This window comes from Equus asinus, chromosome 13 (assembly GCF_041296235.1).
Source record: "Equus asinus isolate D_3611 breed Donkey chromosome 13, EquAss-T2T_v2, whole genome shotgun sequence".
Lineage (NCBI taxonomy): Eukaryota > Metazoa > Chordata > Mammalia > Perissodactyla > Equidae > Equus > Equus asinus.
In genome coordinates this window covers 14,152,765-14,179,662 of record NC_091802.1, presented here as the reverse complement: position 1 = coordinate 14,179,662, position 26,898 = coordinate 14,152,765, and the positions used below count along the sequence as shown (strand labels likewise).

The window sequence follows — 26,898 nt, the reverse complement described above, 5'->3', positions numbered from 1 at the left end:
AAAGTATTCTGAGATTTTATTAATTTATATCTATTGAAAAAAATCCCCATATGCACAAAAATCTCAAAAGACCAGAAGCAATACATGTCTATGGCCTGGGCTCAGGAATTTATAATTACTCCCTGTTTAAAACACAATAGATTTCCTCAATTATAAAAATAGCATATGGTCACTGTATAAAAATTTGAGAAATAGGGGGAAAGCATAAAAAGGAAAATAAAAACCACCCATAATCCCACCACTCAGAGATAACCATTCACATTTTTGGTATATCTCTTCTGTGCTTTCAAAAAAACACTTGTGTGTGTTTTACGTGATTGATATCACACTATGTACACAGTTTTATGTCCTACTTTTTCCACTGAACACTGCATTAGGAACATTTCCCCATGACATTGTAAATTGCTTGTAAATATGTGTATAAGGGCCGCTCCTGGTTCAGCCCACGCCTGTAGACCGAGCGTTCACGGCAGGCTGGGCACCACGCTCAGAGATCCAAATCTACACCACCCATAAATTAGGGGCTGAATTCCCTCTGGCGGGGGACATCTGGCTTGGAGCAATCTCCTTCTAAACGTGGGACTTTCCCTGCTCCCTTTGAGGACACGCTGGCAGGTTCCCATTCACCGGAGATCGGGCCTGGCCCACGTAGGGGTCAGAAGGCTCTGCCGTGAAGGTTGGCCAGGATGGAATGCTTTCTGAACTGACAATGTCAATCGGGAGAAACAGCATTTCTATGTGCTTCCCGGCCAGTCACCCCGTTTCAGGAGCACAGGTTAGCGGGAGTCAGGGTCCCCCAGGAAGATGCGGCTCTGAGCCTCCTTGGGCTTCTGGCTCTGTGGCTGAGGGAGGGGGTCGAAAAGCAAAACCAAATGACAAAAAGGAAATCATCCCAGATAGTTGGTAAAGATAGCACTTTACAGCCACCCGGGGCCCTCACGTCACCAGCAGTCCCAGCCTTCGCTGGGCCATTCCTGTTGGTGTAGAACTGGGGAGAAGGAGAGAGAGGGAAAAGGGGTGGGCGTAAGGGATGCTCCCAGTGTGCTTCTAGGAGAACCGGATGGTCAGGTTCAAAGTGCTCCTGGCCTTCTCCCTCTGGAGGGCGCTCGTCACATCATGGGGTAGGCGATGACAAAATAGTTAAGCTCTGAATCGATCAGCTTTCTGTACTTCCTGTAAATTTCTCGCAGGGTCTTGTCCTCTTCATTTGTCTCATATCTGTTTGTATAAATTCTCACCTGGCCGAGACAGAAACACACCCGTGCACACACACAGTCTAGGACTGCACCCTTCAGGGACTGAAAACAATCCGGATGATGCATACGTACAATTGTTGGCAGAGTCAAGAAAAGCCCAAACCCAACTACTGAGGCAGAAAGCTCCAGATTCCCGCCCGGGAAATAGTTAATTTCCAGTGGGCAGATGCCCATGAGACGCTGCCCCCCACTCCCTGCCTAGTCTCTGACCGTCGTGCCAGAGCAGAAGTGCCATGGCTGGACACCCGGACCTCCCCGCTCTGTCCCTGTGGAAGCAGCCCTGGGGTTGGGGGCTCTCACCTTGAGCGTGCGCAGGGCACACTGCCCTTCTTCCTGACTCTTCAGGATCCGCTCCACAAACCTGACATCAAGGAACGCCCAGATTTTGAAGTAAAACAACTTCCTGCAGGACAAGATGAGGAGGTGCAGCTCGTCGTCGAGCGACTCGTGGTTGTTGTTGAACTCGAAAGTTAACTTCTGGAAAAGCACCAAAGGGGGAGCTGTGTGTGGGCCAGGACTGGCTGGACCACTCGGTGACATTCCAATGACTCGGCTTTGGGCCTGACGGCCGTGGTGCTTCAAGGGCTGTCCTAAGGGACACGGGACAGGCAGTGCATGGCGGAAGTGGTCTGGGAATGAAGGCGCTCTCGTGCAAAATTGCGACACCTGGAGTTTGGGGGCAATGCGTTTGGAGTCCAGAGACCAAGGTGCTGGTCCAGCCCTGCGGTGGAGTGACTGGCCGGGTGACTATGGGAGGGCCACTGTACCTCAAGTTCTTCGTAGCACCAAAGCATAGTAATGATGTCTGCCTGCCCAGCTGAGGGCTACGTGAGCATCACATGAGCTATTAGCACTTTGAAGTCCTTCATTGTTAGTAGTGGTGTTTATACCTATGAATATCAATTGTCACAACCTTCTGTGAGGTCCTTAGGAGGGAAAGGATGATCCCAACTTTACAGATGGGGAGCTGCCAGCTTAGAGAACAGCCCACACCTCAGAGCTCTTCAGTGACTTGGGGGCGAAACCGGCTTTTTGTTTGGTTTGGGGTCACCCCTGTTTGCTGCATGCTGCTGGGACCGGGTGGAAGGTCGGAGGAGGCTGCTGACCTGGTACTCACCTGCAGAGGCCCATCCCTGCTCCAGCCTCACAGCTCTGAGCTGGGGATATAGGGGTTTTCCTTGATTGACAGCCAACCAGAAAATTCCTCGTGTTCCACGTGTAGGAAGTGAGCAGCAGCAGCTCCTATCATCTGCTGTGGTCTTAGGGGGCCAGGGGGAGGCTTGGGTTTGGTAACATTCCCCTGGACCTCAATTTGAGATTGAATGAGTGTGTGCAAGCCAAGGCAAGAGCAGGCAGCCGGGGGCCTTTCCCTGGGGGGACACCGGTAAACTGAGCAGCAGTCATTCCTCAAAAGCCACCCCCAACCAAGTCATACCTACCTGCAGGGTGTGCCGGAAGGTGGGCAGGAGATCCACCAGGGTGGGCCTCATCGACCAGTCTGGGTCACTGAAATAGCAGCTTCTCAGACTAATGCTCCGGATCGGGATCTCCTGCAAGAGGATCCGGGCCAAGCGCTCGTACTTCATGACCCGCTCAAAGAAGAAGTTCACCTTCAGGTTGGTGGCGTGCCGGGCCAGGTTGGCCCAGGACATGCCCCAGATGACCTGCCCGTGGGGGTCGTGGATGTGGCACTTGATGTTTATGGTCCAGAGGGTACCAGCGTTGTTCTCACACAGGTTCTCGAGCAGCTCGTCGGAGAGGCAGTTGTAGTTGAGGGTCAGCGACGCCAGGTTGCGGAAAGTGGCCATGGTCTTGTTGAACTGGGGGCTGCTGTAGATGGCCAGGTGATGGCTGAAGTAGTCCTCGATGTTGAGCTCCGAGGCCATGCTCTCGTTCCGTAAGTAGCTCAGGGAGTTGAGGACGTGGCAGCCTTGCTCCACAGTCAGCCTGGCCCCCTTCAGGTTGAGATAATCCAGGTGTTTGCCTGTCTTCTTTAAGAAGAAGCTCAAGCTTTTGATGAAGGAGGTCCTGATGCTGTTCCTCCAGACGAGGCGGTCCAGCTCCAGGTGCTGAATGGAGAGAGATTTCAGACGGTTGTTACTCTTGCCCAGACACGAGAGAAGGCCTCGCATGGTGATCTGGAACTTCTTGGTCAAGACGGCGTTGTAAGGATTCAGGAATTTGATCTCCAGGTGCTCCAGATAACGGCCAAATTTCTTTACATACCAAAGAGCGGACTCGAACTCGGAGGCGTGTACCCTGGAAGGTCTCCCACTGAACGTGATGGTCCTGTACCGCCAGAGGTCAGCCGAATACATCGTCTGGTTCCACTTTCTGCAGACAAGGGCCGCCCTGGACCTGTCCCTGTCTCCCAGCCACCAGAAGACACGACGCAGGCACACATCGGGCAGGGCGGCCCAGCAGCTCTGCTCTTGGGGCTGGAGCAGTTGGCTTTCCTCGTCCATCGAGGAACCGGGGTGCCCGGTGCAGCTGTGTGGCAGGCAGGGCTTCCAAAAACGAGGAAAGAAAAGCAATCACTCGTTTTCTGTGGGGAGTAAGAAGGAAGAGCCATTACCTGCCAAACAGAAATTAGGCCCAATTGAACGAATGTGCACTGTGTAATAGGCATTGTGCTGGTATGGGGGGTGCAGTAATAAGGTCACCATCCAGTCCCCACCTGTAAGGAATCACAGTCCACCAGGGGTCTCTCAGGGACACAGACCAGGACTCAGTTACAACACAGTGAGTGAAGGGAAAAGGTTCAGGCATATTCGTGGTGCAGGGTAGCACAAACGGTGGGTGATTAATTCTGTCTGGATAAGAAAGAAGTACAGAGGGCTGCTTGGAGGAGGTGACGTCTGAGCTGAGTTTTGCATGGTGAGTTGGATTTGCAAGGCAGACCAGGTCAGCCTGGTGGTGGTGGTGGAACTGATGCATCCCAGGGCAGAGGGACCAATATGCACAAAGCCACAGAACTGTGAACGCATGCGATGTGGTCACATTTGGGGAACTAAAAGTTGTTTGGAATTTAACTTGTGAGGGGCGGGGAGTGGAGGAACTGGAGCTGGAGCAGTGGGAAGTGCTGGGTCAAGGGGCCCTGAGGGATGGGACACAAGCTGGGTCCTAGAGGCCGGGGATTCCCTCTGGGCCCTCTCCCCAAGACTCTGGAATTCTGGTCCCCTTCTCTGGACGAGAATCGCTGCCCATGTTGACTACTTTGATGACGGCTGTGTTTACACTCAAAAGGTGGAGCAGCAGAACAAGGGTGGAGGACCCCAGCCATGGTCACGGGGATCCAGGGAAGGCCGGAGGGCCACATGTCTGGAAGTGATGTGGTCAGTCTTCGGGTAGAAAGGAGAACTGGGCGAAGGCCCCTCCTGATACGGTGAGCCCTCAGCCAGACCTTCCACAGCCATCTTCTGAAATCTTCATGACTTTGCTTTCGATATTTCCCCTGCCTGAAAACTCCCCACCTTTTTTTTCCTCTCCCCAGCCCTCCACTCTTTAAGGTTCAAGCCTCACCTCTCCATAAAGCTTTTATTGGCTACTTTACCAAGAGGCCCAAGATGACTATCATGGCTCATAAAAACTCCCAACTGGAAGAGATCTGAAGTTGATTTCTTTACACATGGAAACTGAGGCCCAGAGAGGTGAAGGGACTTGCCTATGGTCACACAGTAAGTTATAACAGGGCTCAGGCTAGAACCTGAGCTTTCTGACTCTTTCTCCGTTTGTCTGTGCAAGATGTCTTTTTAATTTTATTTATTCCCCTTTAACTCTATGTCCCACTCCATTGCCTCCCACCACAGGCAACTATTCCACTGTGTCTGATGTGCATGTTCTTGTTCGTGTGTGTGCTTGCCAATTGTGCAATTAATGTGTGTAAGCATCACTCATGTTGCTCAATGTACATCTTACCCACTGCATCTATCATCTGAATAGAACCCATGGGGGGCACCCCCCCCCCTTTCCCCCATCCACTCTTGCTGTGACGGACCCGCAGCCTGCTCCAGCTCCCACCAGCACCACAGTGGCATGAGCATCCTCAGGCGAGCTCCCACGGGGGACTTCCCTTGGGATCTTCTCCCCTGTCTTTGTCCTCACTGCCCCGTCAGCACCTATAGAACAGTTTGGCTCCTGCCTCCAGCTGGCCCTCCCATCTCCAGATCCAGATGTGGACTTTCACATGGGATGTGGCAGCAGCCGGTCCCCATCCAGGACACAGGGCTCCAGCGGGTTCCCGGGCCTCTGACTCCATATTCAGCTTGCCCGTTCTCCTTCCTCCCTCCCCAGTGTCCATCCCGGAGTATAATCTGTGTCTAAGCCTTTCTCTCCCACGGGACCCGCACACCCCTTGAGACTAGGGGCAGCCTCGTTCTTCTATGGAGTAGGTACTTAAACATCTAACAAATGAAGAAATACAGTTGTGCTTTCAATCACATATACACTGCCGGTGCTAGCGACCTTGAGGACTTTGCCTGGAGCAAAGCACCTAAGAGATGCTCAAGAAAAGCTAAACCAATTCAAACGCTAAGCGAAACCCTCTGCCCCAGCAAAGCCACCGGTGGGAAGAATTTAAGCCACAAGGTGGGGTTGGAAGAGTATCGTTGGTGAGCTGGGGAAGCTGTTGCAAGTAGTCCAAAAGTCCCAGGTGATTACTGGGAACACCCCCACCCCAAGACCTCCTCACCAGTGGGAGGCAGTGTAGCTACTGGGCTAGATCCGGGTGCCGCCAATTGCTACGTGTGACCTTAGGCGAGTTAACGGATTTCTTTGTGCCTCAGGCTCCACATCTGTAAATAGGGGTAACAAGAGTACCTCTCTCCTAGTGTTGGGAGGATTAAATGAGCTGATACCCGGAAAGCTCCAGAACAGTGCCTAGCACAGAGTAAACGCTATACCAGTGTTAGCTGCCATCAGTAAGTCGGTGCCAAGGGACTTCTGCACCACCCCTGTGCGGAAGGTGTGAACACACCCTTTTTACAAATTGGGAAACAGAGGCGTTGGAAGGTTAGGGAAGTCTCCGGATGAGATCGCTGGGTAACTGGGGAGGTGGGATTCGAACCCAGCGTAACGACTCTCCAGCCTAGGCTCGGTCCACCATATCACACCCCTGCCAACCCTGGAAGGAAACTTAGGGCGTCCGGTCACCAGGCAGGGGAGGTGGCCGGAAGCTTCCAGGAGGAGGCTGGTGGGGAGGGCGGCCCACCCCACCCCGCACCGGCTTGGGGGCGTCCCCGGCCTGCGTCCACCGCGCCCGCCTGTTACCTGCTCGCTGCGCCCCGCCAGGGTTGCGCCCGGTTTGGGCAGCGGGGACCGCGGGTGCGCCTGCCTGCTCCACCCGCGCCGCCTCTGCTCCACGCCGGCTCCGCGACCTCCAGGGTCTCGCTCTGCCCCGACGGAGGCGGAGGCCAAATGTCAAGCAGGGGCCGCCTTTGTGACGCGCCGCCACCACCTGCGGGGCTGCTCATCCCCACTGGGCGCAGGGGCCCAAACCTGGGGTGGCCAGATCAGTTGATTATGCGCGTGGAGGGCAAGACGTGTCCCCGCGCAGACTGTCCGGGGAGGTGCCCTGGACGGGAGCTTGGAGGCATGAGGCTTGGCCTGCGGGCGGGGTGAGGATGGGCATGCCCCGCGCCCTTCCCTCTTCATGCCAGGAAGAGGTTCTGCCCCGAACTTGGGGCTCAGGTGCGCCGAGTCCGCCGCCTTTCCCGTCCTGACCCAGCCCGGGCTCCTGTTGAGTCTCGGGACACCCAGCTTGTGCGCATCTCCTTTGGAAACCACCCGGCGAGCTCTGCCACCACTTCCACTTTCCCCAACTTAGACAGGGCCCCCAAGGGAAAGCCTTAAACGTGACAAAGCCTGAGAAACTCCCCATCTTTCCAGTTTCAGGAGGGTGGGGTGCACTAACCCACCACTTTCCTTGGCCCTTCCCTTCCCGGCAGGGCCTGGAGCCCTAACGCATCACCCCAAAGGCAGGCAGGAAGGCGGGGGTGTATTGTTTGCCCGTAGCTAAGTGCCTCTCTAGGTTTCCCCAGGTCTCCCCAGCGGATCTCCCTGCCGAAGGGCTTCAAAGGCGCCCGTTCGCGCTCCACTGGCCCTTGCCTACCGCAAGCCTCATTTCTCTCCCCGGCCGCTGCTTCTCTTGTCCCGCCCCCGGCCCTTTCCCTGTGCGCTGCCTCACCCTGCTGTCCCGGCAGCCGCCATCCCTGGGTCGGAAAACCGCGAGGAATCTAAAGAAAGTGGACAAGAAGCTTCCATGGAGGGGGTCTTTACTCTCTAGGGACAGAGCGGGCTTCCCCAGGGCGTCCAGGCTGTAGGGCCTGGGTGCTTGAGCAGAATTCTCAGGCAGAAGAGCAGAGTCTTTTTATCTCCTGGTTTATCTGTAGCTCTTGGACAAACCAACATCTCTGTTCAAAAGGAGGAAAATAATTAGCATCCAAACCTTTTCTTCTACAAGAAAGAAACCCAACAAATAAAACCCATCTCCTTTTGCAAGTAAAGACTCCCACACAAGGCAAGCAGGAAAGGCAGTGTAAAAATGAAGTCCTTTGAGTCCGCAGTTACCTTTTCTCTCCAGATCTAGCTGGAGTTTCTCACTTGTTTTCCTTTTGATGAAGCTAACCGCAAGCATTTCTCCTAAAGAAATGGACATAAAAAAAAAGGTCGATGTGTTTAAAGTCGGAAGTGCTAGTTCCCGCGATAGCTCTGGACAGCGCTCTCCCCACTTCCCGGAGGGCGAACCCTCAGCTGCAGATGGCACAGAAGAGGCACGGAGCCCACCGAGCCAGGAGAGGACTGCGGGATGCTTGGGGGCGATGTTTAACAGAGGCCTGTCATCATCAGGGGCGTGGATGAACAGATCAGAGGACACCCACACCAGGGACTCATACAGCCAGTACGGGAAAAAAAAACCTACATCATTTGACTTGGAGGGCTGTCCTGTGTATTGCTGAATCATAACATTAAGATGCAAAGAAATGTGAATAACTAGACTCCAAACGTGTATGTTTGTATGTAATTATACAGTAGGGTGGACAGATAGAATATAGGCTGCCCAGTTAAATTTTAATGTCAGAGAATTTTTCTTAGTTATAAGTATGTCCCATGCAATTATTTTGTGGTTATTTTTGTCCCAAGTAATGTATTTTTATTTGCTAAGTCCAGAAACCCTATTATAGAAGGATGCAGAAAAGTATGGAAGGAAACGACAAATTGTGGGAGGCACGAGAATATGGCAGTAAGAACTGCCCCCCGGTCACCATCTTCATAAGTTATATGCGTCTGTGCATATAGAGATGCGTAAAGAAGTTAGAAAAAAAGTCATAGGTCTATCTTTTTGTGAAGAGTGTGCATCATATATCAAGTGGAAAAGGCAAGTGGCGGAGTAATGAGTAGATAAGGTAATGCAGGGGGAAGGAGAACAATCGAACCCAGGGGGGCTTGTTCAGTGTGTGTGAGCAGAGGGGCAGCTTTGAAAGGACAGCCAGCAGGCTGCTGCAGGTGGTGTCTTGGGGCGCAGACCCTGGGAGGTGGGGTGGGAGTGGCGGAAGATTAGCTTTGCTTTTTTATTTCTCTGAATGGTACTCTATTTCTTTGTGTGGTATTATGTCAACTGGTCACAACAAAATCTAGTACTTTTGCATTTTGAAAAATATCAAATAAGGAAACCTTTTTCTTTAAAGTGAGGCATCCAGTCTGGACTTTAAGAGCATAAGCGTAGGGACTCTATACACGTGGATTCCAGACCGGACTCTGCCACTCTCTAATTGTATAATCCTGGGGAAGCTACTCAGCCTTTCTGTCCAGTGTCCTTATCTGTAAAACAGGGATAAAATACCAGCCTATTGTTTCCAATGAAGATTAACAATTTGTAAAGAGCTTTGCCTTGCAACTGGCACATAATGGTTAACCACCTCTAATGGTAATTCTTATTATTACTAGAAAATTATCTAGGATGTAAAAATCAGGATATTGAGGGAAATGGCTGCAAACTCCAGTCTGCTGGAGGCAAACCTTGATGTTCTGGAGGCGAGCCACCAACTGACTTAGGATCTTGACCAACGCTCTGATCCCTGGGCCTCAGTGCCTTATCTATTCCATGAGAGAGCTGGGCTGGATGCCTGCAGCTGCATTCGTTTACTCAATAGTTTTGGAGCATTTGGTGTGGTCAGCCCCTGGGCTAGGAACTGGAGACACAGAGATGGAAGTCCCGGCTCTGTCTTCAAAGATGGCCCAGCCTCTGAGAGATCAAGCAAGTAAACCAGGGGGCAGGTGCCCTGAGAGCATGGATTTGGGCACACAAGAAGGGGAAGATTGGAAGCGCCTTTCCAGCATCAATGTCTGCAAATATCCCGCAGGTCTTAGATTTTTTTAAACACTGTCCAGATGGTTCACAGCCAGGTAAGGAGAGAACAGAAGCTGGGTACCTGATGTTGGTTTAGGGTTGGCAGGGGAAGGAGGATTCCACACTGAGAACATCTCCTCAGAATGTCATACGCTGCCTCATCTTCTATGGGAGAAGTGATCCTGGCCTTGGGCTTGGACTTCAAAGGCAGATCCATGGTTTTGTTTGTGCCTCTTGGTGCTTGCTTTGTTGACTTTTCAGAAGGAAGAGGAAATTTGTTTTTACTTTTTTTCTTGGGACGGACATCTTTCTCTGCCGTGGAAGATTGATCTTCAGCAGCCTGGCTTGGAAGGGATGGAGGAGGAATTCTTGGCTTTCCAACTGGAAAATATTTCACAGACTCTGAGACTGTGCGACATTTATCCTGCAATTTGTAAGTAACACAACAAATTAAAAAATGACTTCAGCTTTAATGGTTGGCCAATGCAATAGACTAGGTAAACTGCAAACTTCCCAGTATGAACACTTAGAAATTCTGGATAAAATATGACAAACATTTAAGTTGGTAGCTGACTTTGCAAGAAAAAGAAAGGCCCATGTTCCAGGAATGAAGACCTGCCCTGTTAAGCACATGAGCTGACACTTTGGGAGGAGATGTGGGGTCTTACTATGGGCTTGGATGAGAGAAAAGTCCCATCCACACAAGGTGGGGAATTGGAACGAAGACTCCCCTTTCCCTGCATGAACCTAGGAACCTTGAGGGCTAAACGATGGTGGCTAAGAGAAAAAGAATTGGCTAAATGGGAAAGGAAAGTGGCAAAGAAGCTTGTCCGAATTGGGCTGGACTTTGAGTGTGGGAAAGAAAAACTGATGCTCCTAAAAACTCGAAACCACAGGTCCATGCCATTTTTGTTTTGGGGGTTCAGATTTACGTTAGCCTCATGGTCTAGGAATTTCCAAACAGAAGAATTAACTTAAAAATTGAGATATATGGCAGAAGCAATCACAAAATCACTCTGGAGGGTACACAACCTCAAACTAAGTCATACAGACTTCTCACAGGTACAGTCCCACCAAATAAAAACTCACAATTCAAACTTATGGACACACAAGGAAGCACTCTACCTTGAGTCAGAGTCATAGTCACAACCAATAGCAGGACTAGTTTCCAAGAAGTTCAGATAATAGAACTATAAGATAGAGACTGTAAAATTAATTAATTAAAAGTGATTAAAACAAGAGAAAAGAAGAAGACTCCATGAAAAAAGAGTAGGCAAATTTGAAAGACAGATTAATAGAACTTCTAGAAATGAAAAATACAGACATTGAACCTCAATGGACGGGCTGAAAACAGCAGATTAGATTTGGCAAAAAAAGAATGAACTTGAAGATAGACTTGAGGAAATTAACCAGAATATAGGAAAGAGAAATATAAAATGTGGAAGTTAAAAGACATGAAATTAGAACCAGAAGGTCTAATATATATCCAGTATGTTCCGTATACAGAGTTGGGAGAGCAGAGAACTTTGGGGATTCAAAGAGATTATAGTTGAGATTTTTTCAGAACTGATTAAGGACATAAATCTTTAGATTCAGGCAGGAGAAATCCTGAGGAAGAGAGAAAAAATAAACATATTTGAGCATATTGTTCTGAGCAGGATGAGTAAAAATAAATCCTCTCTTAGAGATATTGCAGTAAAACCACAGAAGATGAAAGGCAAAGAGGATCTTGAAATCACCCAGAGAAAAAGATTATCTACAAAGGAATGTCAATTACACCAAAAGCAGACTTACCAACAGCAATCACAGAGGTGGGAATATGGTGGAATAATCTTCAAAATGCTAAGAGAAAATAACCGTTAACCTAGAATTTGATATCCAGCTAAACTACCATTCAAGAATGCAGAGGAAGTTGGTGTCAAGATGGTGGCATAGGCAGACTCTGAACTCAACTCTTCCTGTGGACACAAGAAATTTACAACTACTCTTGGAACAATTATCCCTGAGAGAGAACTGAAAACTGGATGAAAAGAACCCCTGCAACAGGGGACAGTGCTGACTTAAGTGGAAAAGGCAGAAACTCCTTTCCAGAGAGAAAAAAAGTCACCTTCCCAAGCGGTGGCACTTCATGGCCAGCCGGGAGCAATCCTAAGGTATGCCGCCTTCCCTGGAGGAGTGGGGGATCTTAATGGGAGAGCTTTACCACAATAAGCAGCTGTTGGACTCAGCACAGCTGAGACAAATGTCAGAATATCTGGCTTTGCTGGCTATTAACAACAACAGGGAATACCCCCAGAAAAGCTATCAGACATAAGGGGAAAAAAGCCTGCTCTTAAAGGGCCCCCACACAAATTCACCCATTTTGGAAAGCAACCTAACATCACCAGAAAGAAAGGTGCACAGTCCTTTGGTGAAAAAAGATTCACCTGATAGGCTCTCGGTGCATCTCGGTGAGGGGTGAGACCTCTCCAGAGACTGCGACTTTGGTGGCAGCCATTATCGTGACCTAGTACAGCCATGCTGCCATTGATGCAGGCAGACACCATTGGAGTTCTTCCCCTGACCTGTTAGGGCAGGGGTCTGCCCCACCCACTAGAGCACTGATTTAATCCAGCTCAGCTAGAGCAGGCAGCCCACCCTTGGGACTTGCCCCATCCAACAGCAAGCCCTCGGGCAACCTGTGGGCCTGAATAGGTAGGGTGCCTGGATCCTCTGCAGCCAGGTGAGTGGATTCACCTCTGCAGGGCAGGGTGTGCACAAGGAGTGGGTGGAGTGTGTGGGACCTCTGCTGTGGAGCGACTGGGCCCACTTAGGGAGTTGGGGTGTGAGTACGGGGCAGGACTGTGTTGATGGTGTGTGTGGCCCTGTAGGTGGTATGGCTTGTCAGCTGCAGAAGACTTGTGCTTCTCGAACAGCTACATAGGGGATCAGCCCCACCTTCCAAAGCCTGAAACAATTGGGTGCTCCCGTGTCTGGGACCAGCCCTACTCAGCTGCAATCCTGAGAGAGCTGACAACAGCCTTGCAGGCTGGAGGCCTAGAGTAATTGTAAGCCCCTGAGTCTAGCAACCAGCCACGCTGGGGGCCTACTCTCTTAACAGAAAAACTGCAACAGGAATGTGCTATTAGACCTTGCAGCCAACTGTGCTGAGGCTCCTCACACCTGATAAAGTGACTGAAGGGTCCATAGCAGCCACACACAGCTGTGCATTACAACCAGCTGGCCAGGGGGACAGCTTAGCCTTCCTGGGCACCTGCAGCAAGAGCAACCCTGCCACAACAGAAAGACACACATGGTTCACACAGGGGTCCCTCCTGGAACGTCTGGAACTGGTGATGAGAGGGAAGCACACTGCTGGGCCTCATAAGGCATCTCTTACATCAGGCCACCTCTCCAAGATCAGGAGACATAGCTGACCGACCTTATACATAGATATAAGCACATAGAAAAAGGCAAAATGAGGAGACAAAGGAATACATTCCAAGTAAGTGAACAGGACAAAACCCCAGAAAAATAACTAAGTGAAACAGAAATAAGCAATCTACCTGACAAACAGTTCAAACAAAAAGTCATAAGGATGCTCACTGATCTTGGGAGAAGAATGGATGCACTTAGAACTTCAACAAAGAATTGGAAAATATAAAAAAGAACCAATCATAAATGAGGAATACAATACTGGAAATGAAAAGTGCACTAGAGGGACTCAATAGCAGAGTAGATGATACAGAAGAACGGATGAGCAAGCTGGATGAAAGACTAGAGGATATCACTCAACCTGAACAGATAAAAGAAAAAAGAATTAAGAAGGACAAGAACACTCTAAGGGACCTCTGGGACAACATCAAGTACATCAGCATTTGTATTACAAGTGTCCCAGAAGAAGAGAGAGACAAAGGGGGAGAGAATCTATTCTAAAAACTAACCTAAGGAAGACATCCAGGTACAGGAAGCACAGAGAGCACCACACAAGATAAACCCAAAGAGGCCCACACCAAGACATATTATAATTAAAATGTCAACAATTAAAGATAGAAAATCCTAAAAGCTGCAAGAGAAAGACAACAAGTGACCTACAAAGGGAACCCCATAAAGCTATCAGCTGACTTCTCAACAGAAACCTTACAGGCTAGAAGGGAGTGGCATGATATATTTAAAGTGCTGAAAAGAAAAAGACCTACAGCCAAGAATACTCTACTGGGCAAGGTTATTCAGAATGGAAGGAGAGATAAAGAACATCCCAGATGAGCAAAAATTAAAGAAGTTTATCATGAAGAAACCAGTCTTACAAGAAATGCTAAAGGGATTTATTTAAGTGGGAAAAAGAAAACTGCAAATAGGAATAAGAAAATTATACAAAAAAAAAAGCAATCAAATCCCTGGTAAAGGCAAAAATACAGTAAAGGTAGCAGATCAACCACCTATGAAGAAAATATGAAGGTCAAAAGACAAAAATACTAAAATTACATATTTCCATGATAAGAGGGTGACAGATACACACATACAAAAAAAGGAGGTTAGATATGATATCAAAAACACAAAATGTGGGAGGGGATGAGTAAAAGAGTAGAGCTTTTAGAAAGAGATCAAACTAAAGAGACCATCAACTTAATATAGACCGCTATATATCTAGGTCTTCATCATATATGAACTTCACGGTAATCACAAACCAGAAACCTATAATAAATACACAAAAAATTAAGAGAAAGGAACTCAAACATAATATCAAAGAAAGTTACCAAACCACAAGGGAAGAGAGCAAGAGAAGAAGAAAGGAACAGAGAAGAACTACTAAAACACCCAGGAAAAAAGTAACAAAATAGCAATAAGTACATGCTTATCAATAGCTACTTTAAATGTGAATGGACTAAATGCTCCAATCAAAAGGCATAGGGTGGCTGATTGGATAAAAAAACAACACCAGTATATATGCTGCATACAAGAGACACACTTCAGGCCTAACAACACTCACAAACTGAAAATGAAGGGATGGAAAAAGATACTTCATGCAAATAGCAATGAAAAGAAAGCTGAGGTAACAATACTTACATCAGACAAAATAGACTTTAAAACAAAAACTGTAACAAGAGACAAAGAAGGGCACTGCATAATGATAAAGGGAACAATCCACAAGAGGATATAACACTTGTAAATATCCATGCACCCAACAGAGGGGCACCTGAATATATAAAGCGATTATTAACAGATATAATAGGAGAAATAGACAGTAATACAATAAGAGTAGGGGGCTTTAACACTCCACTTACATCAATGCACAGATCATCCAAACAGAAGATCAATAAGGAAACATTGTCCTTAAATGACACATTAGACCAGGTGGACTTAGTAGATCTATACAGAACATTCCATCCAAAAACCACAGAATACATGTTCTTTTCAAGTGCACATGGAACATTCTCCAGGATAGAGCACATATTAGGCCACAAAACAAGTCTCAATAAATTTTAAGAAGATCGAAATAATACCAAGCATCTTTTCTGACCACAATGGTGTGGAACTAGAAATCAACTACAGGAAGAAATTTGGAAAAGCCACAAATATGTGGAGATTAAACAAAATGCTAGTGAACAATGATTGGGTCAATGGAGTAATCAAAAAATACCGGAAGACAAGTGAAAATGAAAACACAACATGCCAAAATTAATGGGATACAGCAAAAACAGTTCTAAGAGAGAAGTTTATAGCAATACAGGCCTACCTCAAAAAATAAGAAAAATCTCAAACAAACAATCTAACAGTGCACCTAAGCAAACTGGAAAAAGAAGAACAAACAAAGCCCAAAATCAGTAGAAGGAAGGAAATAATAAAAATCAAAGCAGAAATAAATGAAATAAAGACTAAAAAAACAATAGAAAAAAATTCAATGAAACTAAGAGCTGGTTCTTTAGAAAGAACACCTTTAGCTAGACTCACCAAGAAAAAAGAGAAAAGGCTCAAATAAATAAAATCAGAAATGAAAGAAGAGAAATTACAAAGGACACCTCAGAAATACAAAAGATTTTAAGAGAATATTATGAAAAGCTGTATGCCAAAAATTGGGTAATCTAGAAGAAATGGATAAATTCTTAGAATCATACAACCTTCCAAAAGTGAATCAAAAAGAAACAGATAATTTGAATAGACCACTCATGAATAAGGAGATTGAAACAGTAAACAAAGATCTCCCAAAAAATAAAAGTCCAGGACCAGATGGCTTTCCTACTGAATTCTACCAAACATTCAAAGAAGACTTAATACCTATCCTTCTCAAAGTCTTCCAAAAATTTGAAGACGAAGGGAAGCTTCCTCACTCAATCTATGAAGCCAATATTACCCTCATACTAAAACCAGACAAGGACAACACAAAAAAAGAAAATTACAGGCCAATATCACTTATAAGCATCAATGCAAAAATTCTCAACAAAATATCAAATCGAATACAACAATATATTAAAAAGATCAGACACCATAATCAAGTGGGATTTATTCCAGGGATGCAGGGATGGTTCAATATCTGCAAATCTATCAACATGATGCACCATATTAACAAAATGAAGAACAAAAATCACATGATCATCTCAACAGATGCAGAGAAAGCATTTGACAAGATACAGCATCCATGTATGGTAAAAAACTGAATAAAATGGGTATAGAAGGAAAGTACCTCAACATAATAAAGGCCATATATGACAAACCCACAGCTAATATCATTCTCAATGGAAAGCCATCCCTCTAAGAACAGGAACGAGACAAGAATGCCCAATTTCACCACTCTTATTTAACATAGTATTGGAAGTCCTAGCCAGAGCAATCAGGCAAGTAAAAGGAACAAAATGGATCCAAATTGGAAAGGAAGAAGTGAAACTAATTTGCAGATGACATGACTTTATATATAGAAAACTCTAAAGAATCCACCAAAAAACTTTTAGAAATAATAAAAGAATACGGTAAAGTTGCAGGAGACACAATCAACATAGAAAATTAGTTGCATTTCTATACACTAACAAGGAAGTAGCAGGAAGAGAAATTAAGACTACACTCCCATTTACAATTGCAACAAAAAGAATAAAATACCTAGGAATAAACCTAACCAAAGAGGTGAAAGACCTGTACACTATAAAACTATAAAACTATAAAAACTATAAAACATTGTTGATAGAAATAGAAGAAGACACAAAGAAATGGATTGGATTGGTGCTCTTGGATAAGAAGAATTAACATAGTTAAAATGCCCATACTTTCTAAAGCAATCTACAGATTCAATGCAATCTCTATCAAAGTTCCAACAACGTTTTTCACTGAAACAGAACAAAGAATCCTAAAATTTATATGGAACAACAAAAGACCCTAAATAGCCAAAGGAATCCTGAGGAAAAAGAACAAAGCTGGAGGTGTCACACTCCCTGATTTCAAAATATACTACACAGCTATAGTAACCAAAACAGCATGGTACTGCCACAAAAACAGACACACAGATCCATGGAACAGGAGCAAGAGCCCAGAAATAAACCCACACATCTATGGACAGCTAATTTTTGACAAGGGAGCCAAGAACATGCAATGGAGAAAGGAAAGTCTCTTCAATAAATGGTGTTGGGAAAACTGGGCAGCCACATGAAAAACAATGAAAGTAGACCATTATCTTACACCATGCACAAAAATTAACTCAAAATGGATTAAAGACTTGAGTTTAAGACTTGAAACCATGAAACTTCTAGAAGAAAACATAGGCAGTATGCTCTTTGACATCAGTCTTAGCAGCATATTTTTCAAGTGCCGTGCCTGACCGGGCAAGGGAAACAAAAGAAAGAATGAACAAATGGGACTACATCAAACTAAAAAGCTTCTGCACAGCAAAAGAAACCATCAACAAAATGAAAAGACAACCTAACAATTGGGAGAAGATATTTGCAAACCATATGTCTGACAAGGGGTTAATATCTAAAACATATGAAGAATTCATACATCTCAACAACAAAAAAAATAACAACCTAATTAAAAAATGGGCAAAATATCTGAACAGACATTTCTCCATAGAAGATATATAGATGGCCAACAGGCACATGAAAAGATGTTCAACATCATTAACTATCAGGGAAATGCAAATCAAAATTACAGTGAGATATCACCTCACGCCTGTCAGTATGGCTATAATTAACAAGACAGGAAACCAGAAGTGTTGGAGAGGATGTGGAGAGAAGGGAACTCTTGTACACTGCTGGTGGGAGTGCAAACTGGTGTAGCCACTATGGAAAACAGTATGAAGATTCCTCAGAAAATTAAGAACAGATCTACCATATGATCCAGCTATTCCACTGCTGGCTATTTATCCAAAGAGCATGAAAAGGTTAATGTGTAAAGACACATGCACCTCTATGTTCACTGCAGCACTATTCACAATAGGCAAGACTTGGAAGCAACCTAGGTGGCCAGCAAGGGACGAATGGATAAAGAAGACGTGGTATTTATACACAACGGAATACTACTCAGCCATAAGAAATGATGAAATCTGGCCATTTGTGACAACACGGATGGACTTTGTCAGTATTATGCTGAGTGAAATAAGTCAGAGGGAGAAAGTCAAATACCATATGATCTCACTTATTAGTAGAAGATAAAAACAACGACAAACAGTCACATAGAGACAGAGGTTGGATTGGTGGTTACCAGAAGGGAAGGGGGGAGGAAGGAGGGCGAAAGGGGTGATTAGGTACACATGTGGGGTGATGGATTGTAATTAGTCTTTGGGTGGTGAACATGATGTAATCTACACAGAAATCGAAATATAATGGTGTACACCTGAAACTTATATAACATTATAAACCAATGTTACCACAATAAAAAGAATAATAAAAAGTGCACATGTTGAGGCAACTGAAGATTTCCCACACACAGGTTCTTGCTGGAGGAGCTACTGAGAAGGGTATTTCAGGAAGAGAGAGATCTTACCCAGAAGGAAAGCTTGGGATTCAAGAAGGAATGTTAGCGAAGCAAAGGGTAAATGTGGGGGTCTATCCAAACGGGCACAAACTGCTTAAAACAACGACAATAATGACTAAAAAGGAGCGGTATGCAACAAGGTGGAACTCGATTCTGGCGGCATTTACACATAAGGTCGGGGTAGAAGATCAGAGTTAACATGTTCTCAAATCCATATATTGTTTGAAAGGAGGGTAGAGAATATGATTAATTTTAGAGTTTATGAAGTCAAGTATGCATATTAAAATGTTAAAAGTAACTACTAAAATGATAGAAATAGAATGTAAAATTGCCAAATTGGTAGAAAAGAGGAAAGAAAACAAAAAAACTTGCTCAGACAAATAAGGTCTGGAGATCCAGTTTATAACATAGTGATTATAGCCAGAGTTGCTAAGAGACTAAATCTTAACTGTTCTCCACGCAAAAAGAAATGACAAATATGTGACATGATAAACGTGTTAACTAGTGCTACTGTGGTCGTCATATTGCAATATGTCAATGGATCCAACCAACACATTTTACGCCTTAAACTTACGCGATGTTATATGTCAATCGCAGCTGTGTTGGCACAGCTAACACACTAAACCATGCTTAGAACTTTGGAAGACATGGCCTGTGAGTGTTTCCAGGCAAACCAACCAATCAATCAAACAAATCATCAAACCTCTCCTGAGTCCCCTTTTTGTACCCAGTCCTGATATCAGTGTCATTGTGGGAAGATGGAGAAAGCCGTTCAGTTTTGCCAGGGAGCTCAGAGTCTGACAGAGAAAACTCCCACAAGGGACAGAAAATAATAATGCAGGTCTTATTGAGGACACAGTTGCAATGTCTAGCCCCTGAAGGTGGAAGATGTTCAGAGGTGACCAGGACAGCTGGACTGGTTAGGGAGGTTCCTTGAAGGGCTGGCACAAATGGAGACCAGTTATGTTTGCTAAATTAGCCTAAAGCAATTCACTAACATCCATTTTGGAACAAAGCAAAAATAAATATGGGAGCCTTTCCTATGCATGCGATGTAAAATTGGGCCCAGAATCTACTTTTCATATCACACTTTTTAGAATATGGACTAGTTATTGGCACCATTAGAAAGTGACTAATTACTACTCACCACATGGTGGGAATACTTATCTCCTGGAATCATTTGATTGCAATACCAACAGCTGAATTTGCATTCAGAAGCTGAAATTTCCTTCCCTAGGTAAGCAGAGAAGCAATACCACAAATGACTGTCTGTGACAATGGCAAGCCCAACTCTCCCCCAACTGCCTACATACAAGGCCTGTAGTCATGAGTATGAACTGCTCCCCGGGCCTGCCTGGCTGTGAGTGCCCTGCACTGCCGCACAGGCGACCCTTGGCCAAATCATCCACATCATTTCCTTTATGTCTGCAGACCTGCACCCAGGGCCCCAGGAAACCCTGATGGAGAGACGTTTTCCTGGAGCAGGACTGGTTTCTAAGGAGATGGAGAGAGCTGTTACCACCCATCCCATCCCATGCAGTCTGACTGCTCTTTCATTTCACCAATTTCCAAGTTCTGGGGTCAAACCAGGCGTTGTTGTATACATCTTTGTTAATTGTGTTGAAGCTGTGTTGTGTTGTCTTGTTGAAGTTTGTTGTGTTGATGAAGTTGTGTTAAAGTCTTGTTGGTCGTGTTGGAGCCCAGCCATGCTGGAATGCAGGAGACGAACAAGAATCTCAAGCATTCCAGTTTTTCATTTGCCAGTTTTAACCTTGGGTAGGTTGTTTACCAGGAAAGTGTGTTATCCAAGGGATTTTAGGCTCTTTCCACTTTACCATGTTACCAAAACAACCAGTGAAGTCAACAGATCTGTCGCATTGATGGGTGTGTTCTCTTACACATAAAGAGGTAAACGGGTCTAGAGAACATGGAATGGTACCAGGGAGCCAACACCCAGGCCCTGTGGCTGGGAGCCACAGCAAGTTCCCCTCAGTCCATTGCCGATGGTGGAAAAAGCTCCAGATTTGGTGTTGGGCAACTTGTGCATCCAGTCTTATTTCCTCCTCTAGCAAGGCCCTGCTTCATTCTGCGCATGGGTTTCTCATCTCTAAAAGGAGGCAGGTGGATCTCTGCCAGGCTGGGATGGTGCTGGAGGAGTTCAAAGGAGGCCTCCCATGTTGTAGGGTCCCCATTACCTCTGCACCCATCTGTGGCTCCCAGGACCCCACCCCCTGGCCTCTTGGTCTCCCTAGAACAGTCATTTGAAGACCACAGCAGACACACAAGAAGGCCACTCTGGTACCTGGTCTAGAACTCGGATAGCCAGAGGAATTTGAGACATGCACATCTGTCATACAGACGCTCATCATCTGTCCTGGTGGGAGCCTGCGTTCCTGCATCCCACCCAGGAGATGCTCCCTTTCCTTGACGCTTCCCTTTTCCTCCCCAGCCTGCACTGCTCACCTTTCCCAAGCTGGGCCTGTTTGCCCTGACACACATCCTTGTGCTGGGCCAGTGCTCGGAGCATGATGGGCTGGTCGCAGTCTGGGCAGAGCTGAGTCCGGCTTCCACAGTGGTACTCATGGATCTCTGCCTTACTGAGGCGCACGGCCAGCTCACAGAACTGACACGCAACGGGGCGGTCCCTGCATTCCGTGGCCTGTGGGGAGGCAGGCAGCACAGGCATGGTCACTGGCCTGCAGCAACTGCAGCCCTGTTGGTCAGTTGGGTGGATCTGTGTTATTTCCCTAGGGGACAGAGGCCAATAAGAGAAAGTGCCAGAGCGGGGACTCTCCTCTGGGAATAGAGCTCTCTTGGGCTCATGGACTGGGGCAAGCCCTTCTGACCAGACAGCAGGACCTGTGTCCCTGTGGTGGGCTAGTTCTCTGTTGTTCCCTAAGCCGACTTGGGTGAGAAGAGAGAGGTTCGGTGGAAATCTTTGTTGCCAGCCCCTCCTCGCCCTTCCTCTCCTCCAGGCTGGCTGCTTGGTGGTTAAGGAGCAAGCACACTTGACTCTCACCTCATGAAGCTCCAGCGAGTGCTTCGGCACGCTCTGCTGACACATTGCACACCCGACCTAAACACAGAGAGAGACACAGTTCCCACCCAGTTCCTGCGGCCTCTCTCCACATCTGCCCTGTGCTTTTGGTCGGGGTCTGTGAGCTCCTCGGGGCCGGGGATCAGGTGCGGGGACCTCAGTCTCCCTGCAGCACCAGCCTCGTGCAAAAGAAGTGTTTGTGGGACCCGCTGAGTTGAAATGGATGCCTGGGCTAGAGGGTCTCCAGACAGACAGACGAGGGACCCCAGGAGGGATGGACATGAAAGAGCAGGAAAGAAAAGTCAGCCTTTGATTGACGTCAGTCATGACTGCCATCTAGAACTTTCCTTGCCTGCTTGCCCTCTTCACAAATCTCAAAAGAACATTCAACTTTTCCCGAAACAGGGACCCCTCATCTTGGCCGAACCCATCAGCCTGCGGGGAAAGGATTGGAAATGGGAAAACCGGGGCGTGGACTCAGTTCAGCGTGAGAAAGGCAGAATGACCGTTTTCACTTCACAGACAGGGGCTGGGGTGAGTAGGGCCCAGATGGTTTGCCCAGAGCTGCCAAGCAAGTTGCTGTGGCGAGGACTAGATTCTGACGGGTCTCCCACTGCTCCGCGTCTGCCTCCTCACCTCCTGGTGCCCACTCTCGCAATGCTCTTCCATCTTCGCCTGGAGGACGGGTCCCTTGCACTCGGGGCAGAGGGTCAGGAACAGCAGGCAGTGGGCCTCGTGGAGGGCCAAGTGGGCGGAGGTCATGCTTCTTTTGCTGCAGGAGCAAGGGGGAAGAAAAAGAGGCTTATTTCTTGGTATAAAACATGGAGTCATATTTCATACCCCAGCTGCTGCGTGAAGATCTTTCAAGGCCTCAAGCATTGAAAATATGACGGTGATGCCCTCTCCTCATGTTGGTCCCCAATCAGAACAAAGCAAAATCATAAAATAAGTGTAAGGATGCTCTACAAAGCTCTCACATTGCCCGGGGCCGGGGTGGGGGGTGGCTGGGAAGGAGCGGGAGGGAGAGATCACCAATGGAACTGAGGAAACTTTTGGGGGTGATGGACAGGCTCATTATCTTGGTTGTGGTGATGGTTTCATGGGTATATACCTATGTCAAACATGTCAGATGGTGCACTTCAAAATTGTACCGTAAATGCAGTTTATGGCAACTGTACTTCGGTAAAACTGTTTTAAAAATGAACGAACAAATATCAAATTCTTTCCAATATTTTGTCTTGTTTTCAAGTGTTCCCCTGCTTGGCCCACGGCCGGTTGGGATCCAGTCCCGCCAAGCCCACGCCTCCTGCAAGGGCAACGCAGACTCAGAATCTCCACAGCAAGAGCTCCCCACGTGTCCGAGAGCGAGAGGCCATCCACCGAGGCCCTGCCTCCAGCTGACCTGTGCGACCTGCAGAGAGGTCCCGAGGCCCTTCTCGGAGACCCCGAAGAACGCAAGCCTCTGAGCCTCCCAGGTCCTGGGCAGGGGGATCTTAACACTCCTCCTCATGAAGAATGCCTCCTTTCATTTCAACCAGCTCTTGCTTGTGGCAGCTTGGGAGGAAGGAAACTCAGTGACGGGCCCTGAAGACCCCAGCGATGATGAGCGTTGCACACCTGAGTCCCTGGCACACGGGATGTGGCCCGAGGGGAGTAGCTGGAGCCCGGGTCCTCTCGATCTGAGCAGGCTGGTGGCTTCTGTACTGCCCAGGCGGATGGCACTGAGACTGCTTCACTTTCCCTCCCTCTATTCCTGCCCCTCTGCCTGGCCTTGCCCTTCTGCTCTTCCTGCCCCGTCCTCTCCTCTCTTCTTGCTGAGCTGGTTCAGACACCAGGGAGCCAGGAGGGTCTGGCCGGAGCAAAGCTCTCCGGGAAGGACCCTCCTGGTTCCCCAACAGGGAGGGAGCTTTGAGAGTGAGGCGCTCCTCGGCTAGGTCCCCCTGAGTTAGAGGGGTGGTCCTAGACGCCTGCTCTGTCCCTCTTACCCCACCTCACAGCTCCCTCTCAAGGTGGGGTGGGAGCAGTCCCAGAGAATGTCCGTGGGCCCCTTTCTTTCAATGACTGCTGTGAAGACCCTATGATCAGAACCCCAAATTAGGACTCAAGGTCTTGACAGTATGAGTAGCCCAGCAGGGACCATTAGCCTGGCTATTTGGCTTCAGGATTGGATTGTCCCAGAAAGTCCAAAATATCTCAGGGAGGCGGGCAGGGGTCAGTGACGTTAAGGTAACCATGACCACCTCTCATGGTCTCATCCTGTCAGAGAGCCACTGAGTTTAAACCCTCCTACCCCAGGGGGCCCCAGTCCCACCCCGTCCCTCCTGGGCGTTGTTATGCACCGAACTTCGTGTCCCCACTTCTGAAGCAGCCTTGTCCCATCTGCCCCTCCCACTGGCCAGCCCCAGGTCCAGGTCCGCTGCCAGAGAAAGCGACTCCTTACCAGTTCCTGCACACCTGGAGGGCTCCCTCCATTTCTGGGCTCCGGAGTCTTCCTGTTGAGTTTCTGTTTCTTGTTGAAGAAGAAACAAAACTGAAAGTGTCCCACAACCCAGCCCACAGGTCCGGGGAGGGAGGGGTTTCAGAGTTCCCAGCCCAGGGCTGCTCTGAGCTTCCTGCAGCTGGACACTCCCAGGAAGCCCAGTCTGTGCTGTCACCCCGAGCTGCTGTCACCCAGTGCTGCTGGCACCCAGAGCTGCTGGCACTGGCTGTTTCTACAACCTCGAGGGAGGGAGCCAGAGGCCAGGCCCCTCCTGGGCAGCAGCCCCCCGCCCCCCCAGGCTTTATTTCCCTCCACACAGCGCTGACCACCATCCCTCCTGTTCCTCTCACCGGCCCTTCCTCTGCAGGAGAAGTGGCTCGCCGTGTTGAACTTGAAGGCTGCTTCCTGAGAGCAGATCCCGGACTTCCTGTGCCCTACTCTGGTCCCTGTTGGTGACGACTGTGCACACAGGGTCTAGGAGGAACTGGGGACCCAGGGTGGTGAGTGTCAAGACTGCAGGTTTTGGAGCCACATCACTCGGCAGCTTGGTGACCTAGGGCAACGGTTTACCTCCCTGAGCTCTTTCCTCGCTTGTAAATAATTACAGCAAACACGACTGTAGGGCTAATGGAGACGAGCAAGTGAGGAAGGCTCTGTTTTCACCCCCTGCCCCCATCTTCAGCTAGGGAAACCGAGGCACTGAGGGGTGATGTAACGTGCACACATCGCACAGCCAGTAGGCAGCAGAATCAAGCTTTGAACAGAGGTAAAGCGGCCCTGGGCTTGTCTCTCCTGAATGGCCGTAGGGTCGGAGATCCGAGTTCGAATCCTGATTAACTGGCAGCTTGAGTCACCTCAGCCTTTTGGACTTCTCTTTCCTCATTTTTGGACTCAACTGGGGAACTGGGGGACTTGAGGAATTTGGGTGATCCCAGAAATTGTGTGAAAGTTACTTTCACATATGTGCCTTTTCCCAAGGAAGAGCCAACTTTTTTTTTTTTTTTTTGATGAGGAAGATTGGCTCTGAGCTAACATCCGTTGTCAATTTTCCTCTTTTTGCTTGAGGGAGATTGTCACTGAGCTAACATCTGTGCCAATCTTCCTCTATTTTGTACGTGGGATGCTGCCACAGCATGCCTTGATGAGCAGTGTGTAGGTCCATGTCCAGGATCCGAACCCGTGAACCCTGGGCTGCTGAAACAGAACGTGTGAATTTAACCACTATGCCACTGGGCCAGCACTGGAAGAGCCAATGTTTTTAGCAGACCGAGACAGTTATAAAGGACTGGACAAACTGACCCAAAGATTTGAGAGTCAAAGAAATCGAGTTCTGTTAAAGGCAACACATGTCCAAAATTACATGTGCATAATTGAATCAAGTGAATAGAGAAGATTCGTTTGTCTACCCATGTTCTTTTCACAGGGAGAAGCAGGGTGCAATTAGTTAGAGAAATAAAAATGATGAAACAGTGTATCAAATTGTTCAAGTACTGAAAAATTTGCAGATAATTGCAACCCCATGAGAAACTTTTGGATATTATATACTTCATATTGAAATTTTTAAAGGGGATCTAATATGTGTTTGTTTCCTGGAATTTTATTTGTAAAAAATCAAGCCCATCTTTCATTAGCTTCCGTCTTCACCTTTATTGTTTATAAACACAGTTAATATGTGAGTGTGTGGCTGGAGAATTTTGATCGTGGTTTTGCACATGCGTCTAAGCATTTTAATTTATTTCAGCTTCAGTGAGCGCACTGTGTACACAACTTGACAACAGCTGATAACTACCCAGCAGCTTTTCACTAACATGTGAAGAAATCCATCCTGACATTTGGAGACCGGAAATCAAGAAGGGGTCACTGAAGCAGAGACGGGTACCACTTACTCAAAGCGCCTAGCGTGGGGCCTGGCCGTTTGTGGGGCTCTTGGTGCTGGGTGGGAGCACAGTAGCTTTCAAACTTGTCCACACATTGGCATTGCTTGGGGGGCTTACAGAAACCCACTGAAGCCTGCCCAAGCCCAGAGAGTGTGAGTCCACTGCTCCGGCACGTGGCCAGGACTTTGGAGTCTCCAAAGGGTCCGAGGCGATTCTAAGGTGCAGAGAAGTTGGGAGCCACCGGTGTAGGAGGAAAAGGCTGGTTCTTAGGTGCAGGGCCAGGATGGTGACTCAAGTCTTCGGCCCTTGGCTTTCCGTACGGAGACTAAAGGGATGGGGGCAGATGAGCGTCATTGGACATTCTGGACAGAGAGATGTGCAGTGTGGGGACAGACCCTTGGAGCTCATGGAAGAAAGATGGGCTAGGTTGCTGTGGAGGGGAGAGCTGGGACCACTTGCTGGAAGCCCCTGGAGGCTCTGAGCTTCCTTCCAGTTACTACCCTGTCCCTGGATGAATGTCAGGGACAGAGGGGACCCGGCCCTATGAGTGAAGCTGGGAGGGTCTAAGATGCGGTGAGCACCCAGCTCTCATGTGCCCCCTGTGGGTGAGCTCAAAAGGAAGTCCACCGAAGCCAGGGTGCGGACAGGCCCTTCCTCCGAGCCAGCCCAGGGGAATCCACAGGAAGAGAAGGGGTGGTGGCCTGCCGGACGAGATGTGGGAACAGGATGTGGAGGCTGCTTACACACCCCCTCCCCGTCCACCAGCTCCACAAACCTGCTGTCATGTGTATCCCCCGGGGTCCTCAGAGCTTTCCCAGACCCCAGAAGCAGCTGTGCTAACAGAAACACTGCAAACAATGAGCGACGAGAGATGACACAAGCAGGAGAATTCTTGTGAAGTCTGCAAATGCGATGGGAGCAGCCCCTCTGAGGAGAAGAAGGAGATTAAGGAAAAGGCCCAGTCG

The 26,898-nt window shown here is 47.9% G+C and overlaps 2 protein-coding genes across 8 annotated transcripts; both read right to left on the bottom strand.

Moving 5' to 3' along the window:
* FBXO39 (F-box protein 39) lies at positions 1-7,580 on the bottom strand. 6 transcript variants are annotated; one of them, XM_044745167.2, is made up of 4 exons: positions 7,441-7,580; positions 2,696-3,801; positions 1,557-1,733; positions 1-1,238 (listed from the first exon to the last, which is right to left on the bottom strand). In XM_044745167.2, exons 2-4 carry the CDS (start codon positions 3,719-3,721, stop codon positions 1,110-1,112), a joined length of 1,332 nt encoding a protein of 443 aa, XP_044601102.1. In that variant the 5' UTR covers positions 3,722-3,801; positions 7,441-7,580; the 3' UTR covers positions 1-1,109. The 6 variants fall into 6 exon arrangements, with proteins under 6 accessions (XP_044601102.1, XP_070338630.1, XP_044601103.1 ...); XM_070482529.1 differs by having other exon boundaries at positions 2,696-6,752; positions 7,441-7,576; XM_044745168.2 differs by having other exon boundaries at positions 2,696-3,831; positions 7,441-7,576.
* XAF1 (XIAP associated factor 1) lies at positions 7,512-25,680 on the bottom strand. 2 transcript variants are annotated; one of them, XR_011493614.1, is made up of 8 exons: positions 24,018-25,680; positions 22,214-22,349; positions 21,560-21,616; positions 21,004-21,199; positions 19,688-19,773; positions 9,686-9,984; positions 7,824-7,895; positions 7,512-7,666 (listed from the first exon to the last, which is right to left on the bottom strand). XR_011493614.1 is itself a non-coding variant. In XM_014832689.3 (8 exons), the coding sequence occupies exons 1-7, from the start codon at positions 24,386-24,388 to the stop codon at positions 7,839-7,841; spliced, it is 1,245 nt and encodes a 414-aa protein (XP_014688175.2). In that variant the 5' UTR covers positions 24,389-25,680; the 3' UTR covers positions 7,512-7,666; positions 7,824-7,838. The 2 variants fall into 2 exon arrangements, 1 of the variants encoding a protein (XP_014688175.2); XM_014832689.3 differs by having other exon boundaries at positions 9,686-10,027.
* Between the last annotated feature and the right edge of the window lie 1,218 nt (positions 25,681-26,898).

Bases quoted from the DNA above. Each gene is read 5' to 3' on its own strand.
- FBXO39 (XM_044745167.2), bottom strand. From the start codon at position 3,721: ATGGACGAGGAAAGCCAACTGCTCCAGCCCCAAGAGCAGAGCTGCTGG. The intron at 1,734-2,695 runs GTAGGTATGACT...GTGCTTTTCCAG, and splicing joins CCTTCCGGCACACCCTGCAG to AAGTTAACTTTCGAGTTCAA. The intron at 1,239-1,556 runs GTGAGAGCCCCC...TGTCTCGGCCAG, and splicing joins GTGCCCTGCGCACGCTCAAG to GTGAGAATTTATACAAACAG.
- XAF1 (XM_014832689.3), bottom strand. From the start codon at position 24,388: ATGGTGGTCAGCGCTGTGTGGAGGGAAATAAAGCCTGGGGGGGCGGGG. The intron at 22,350-24,017 runs GTAAGGAGTCGC...TTGCTCCTGCAG, and splicing joins CTCCAGGTGTGCAGGAACTG to CAAAAGAAGCATGACCTCCG. The intron at 19,774-21,003 runs GTGAGCAGTGCA...CTGCTTACCTAG, and splicing joins ACAGGCCCAGCTTGGGAAAG to GGAAGGAAATTTCAGCTTCT.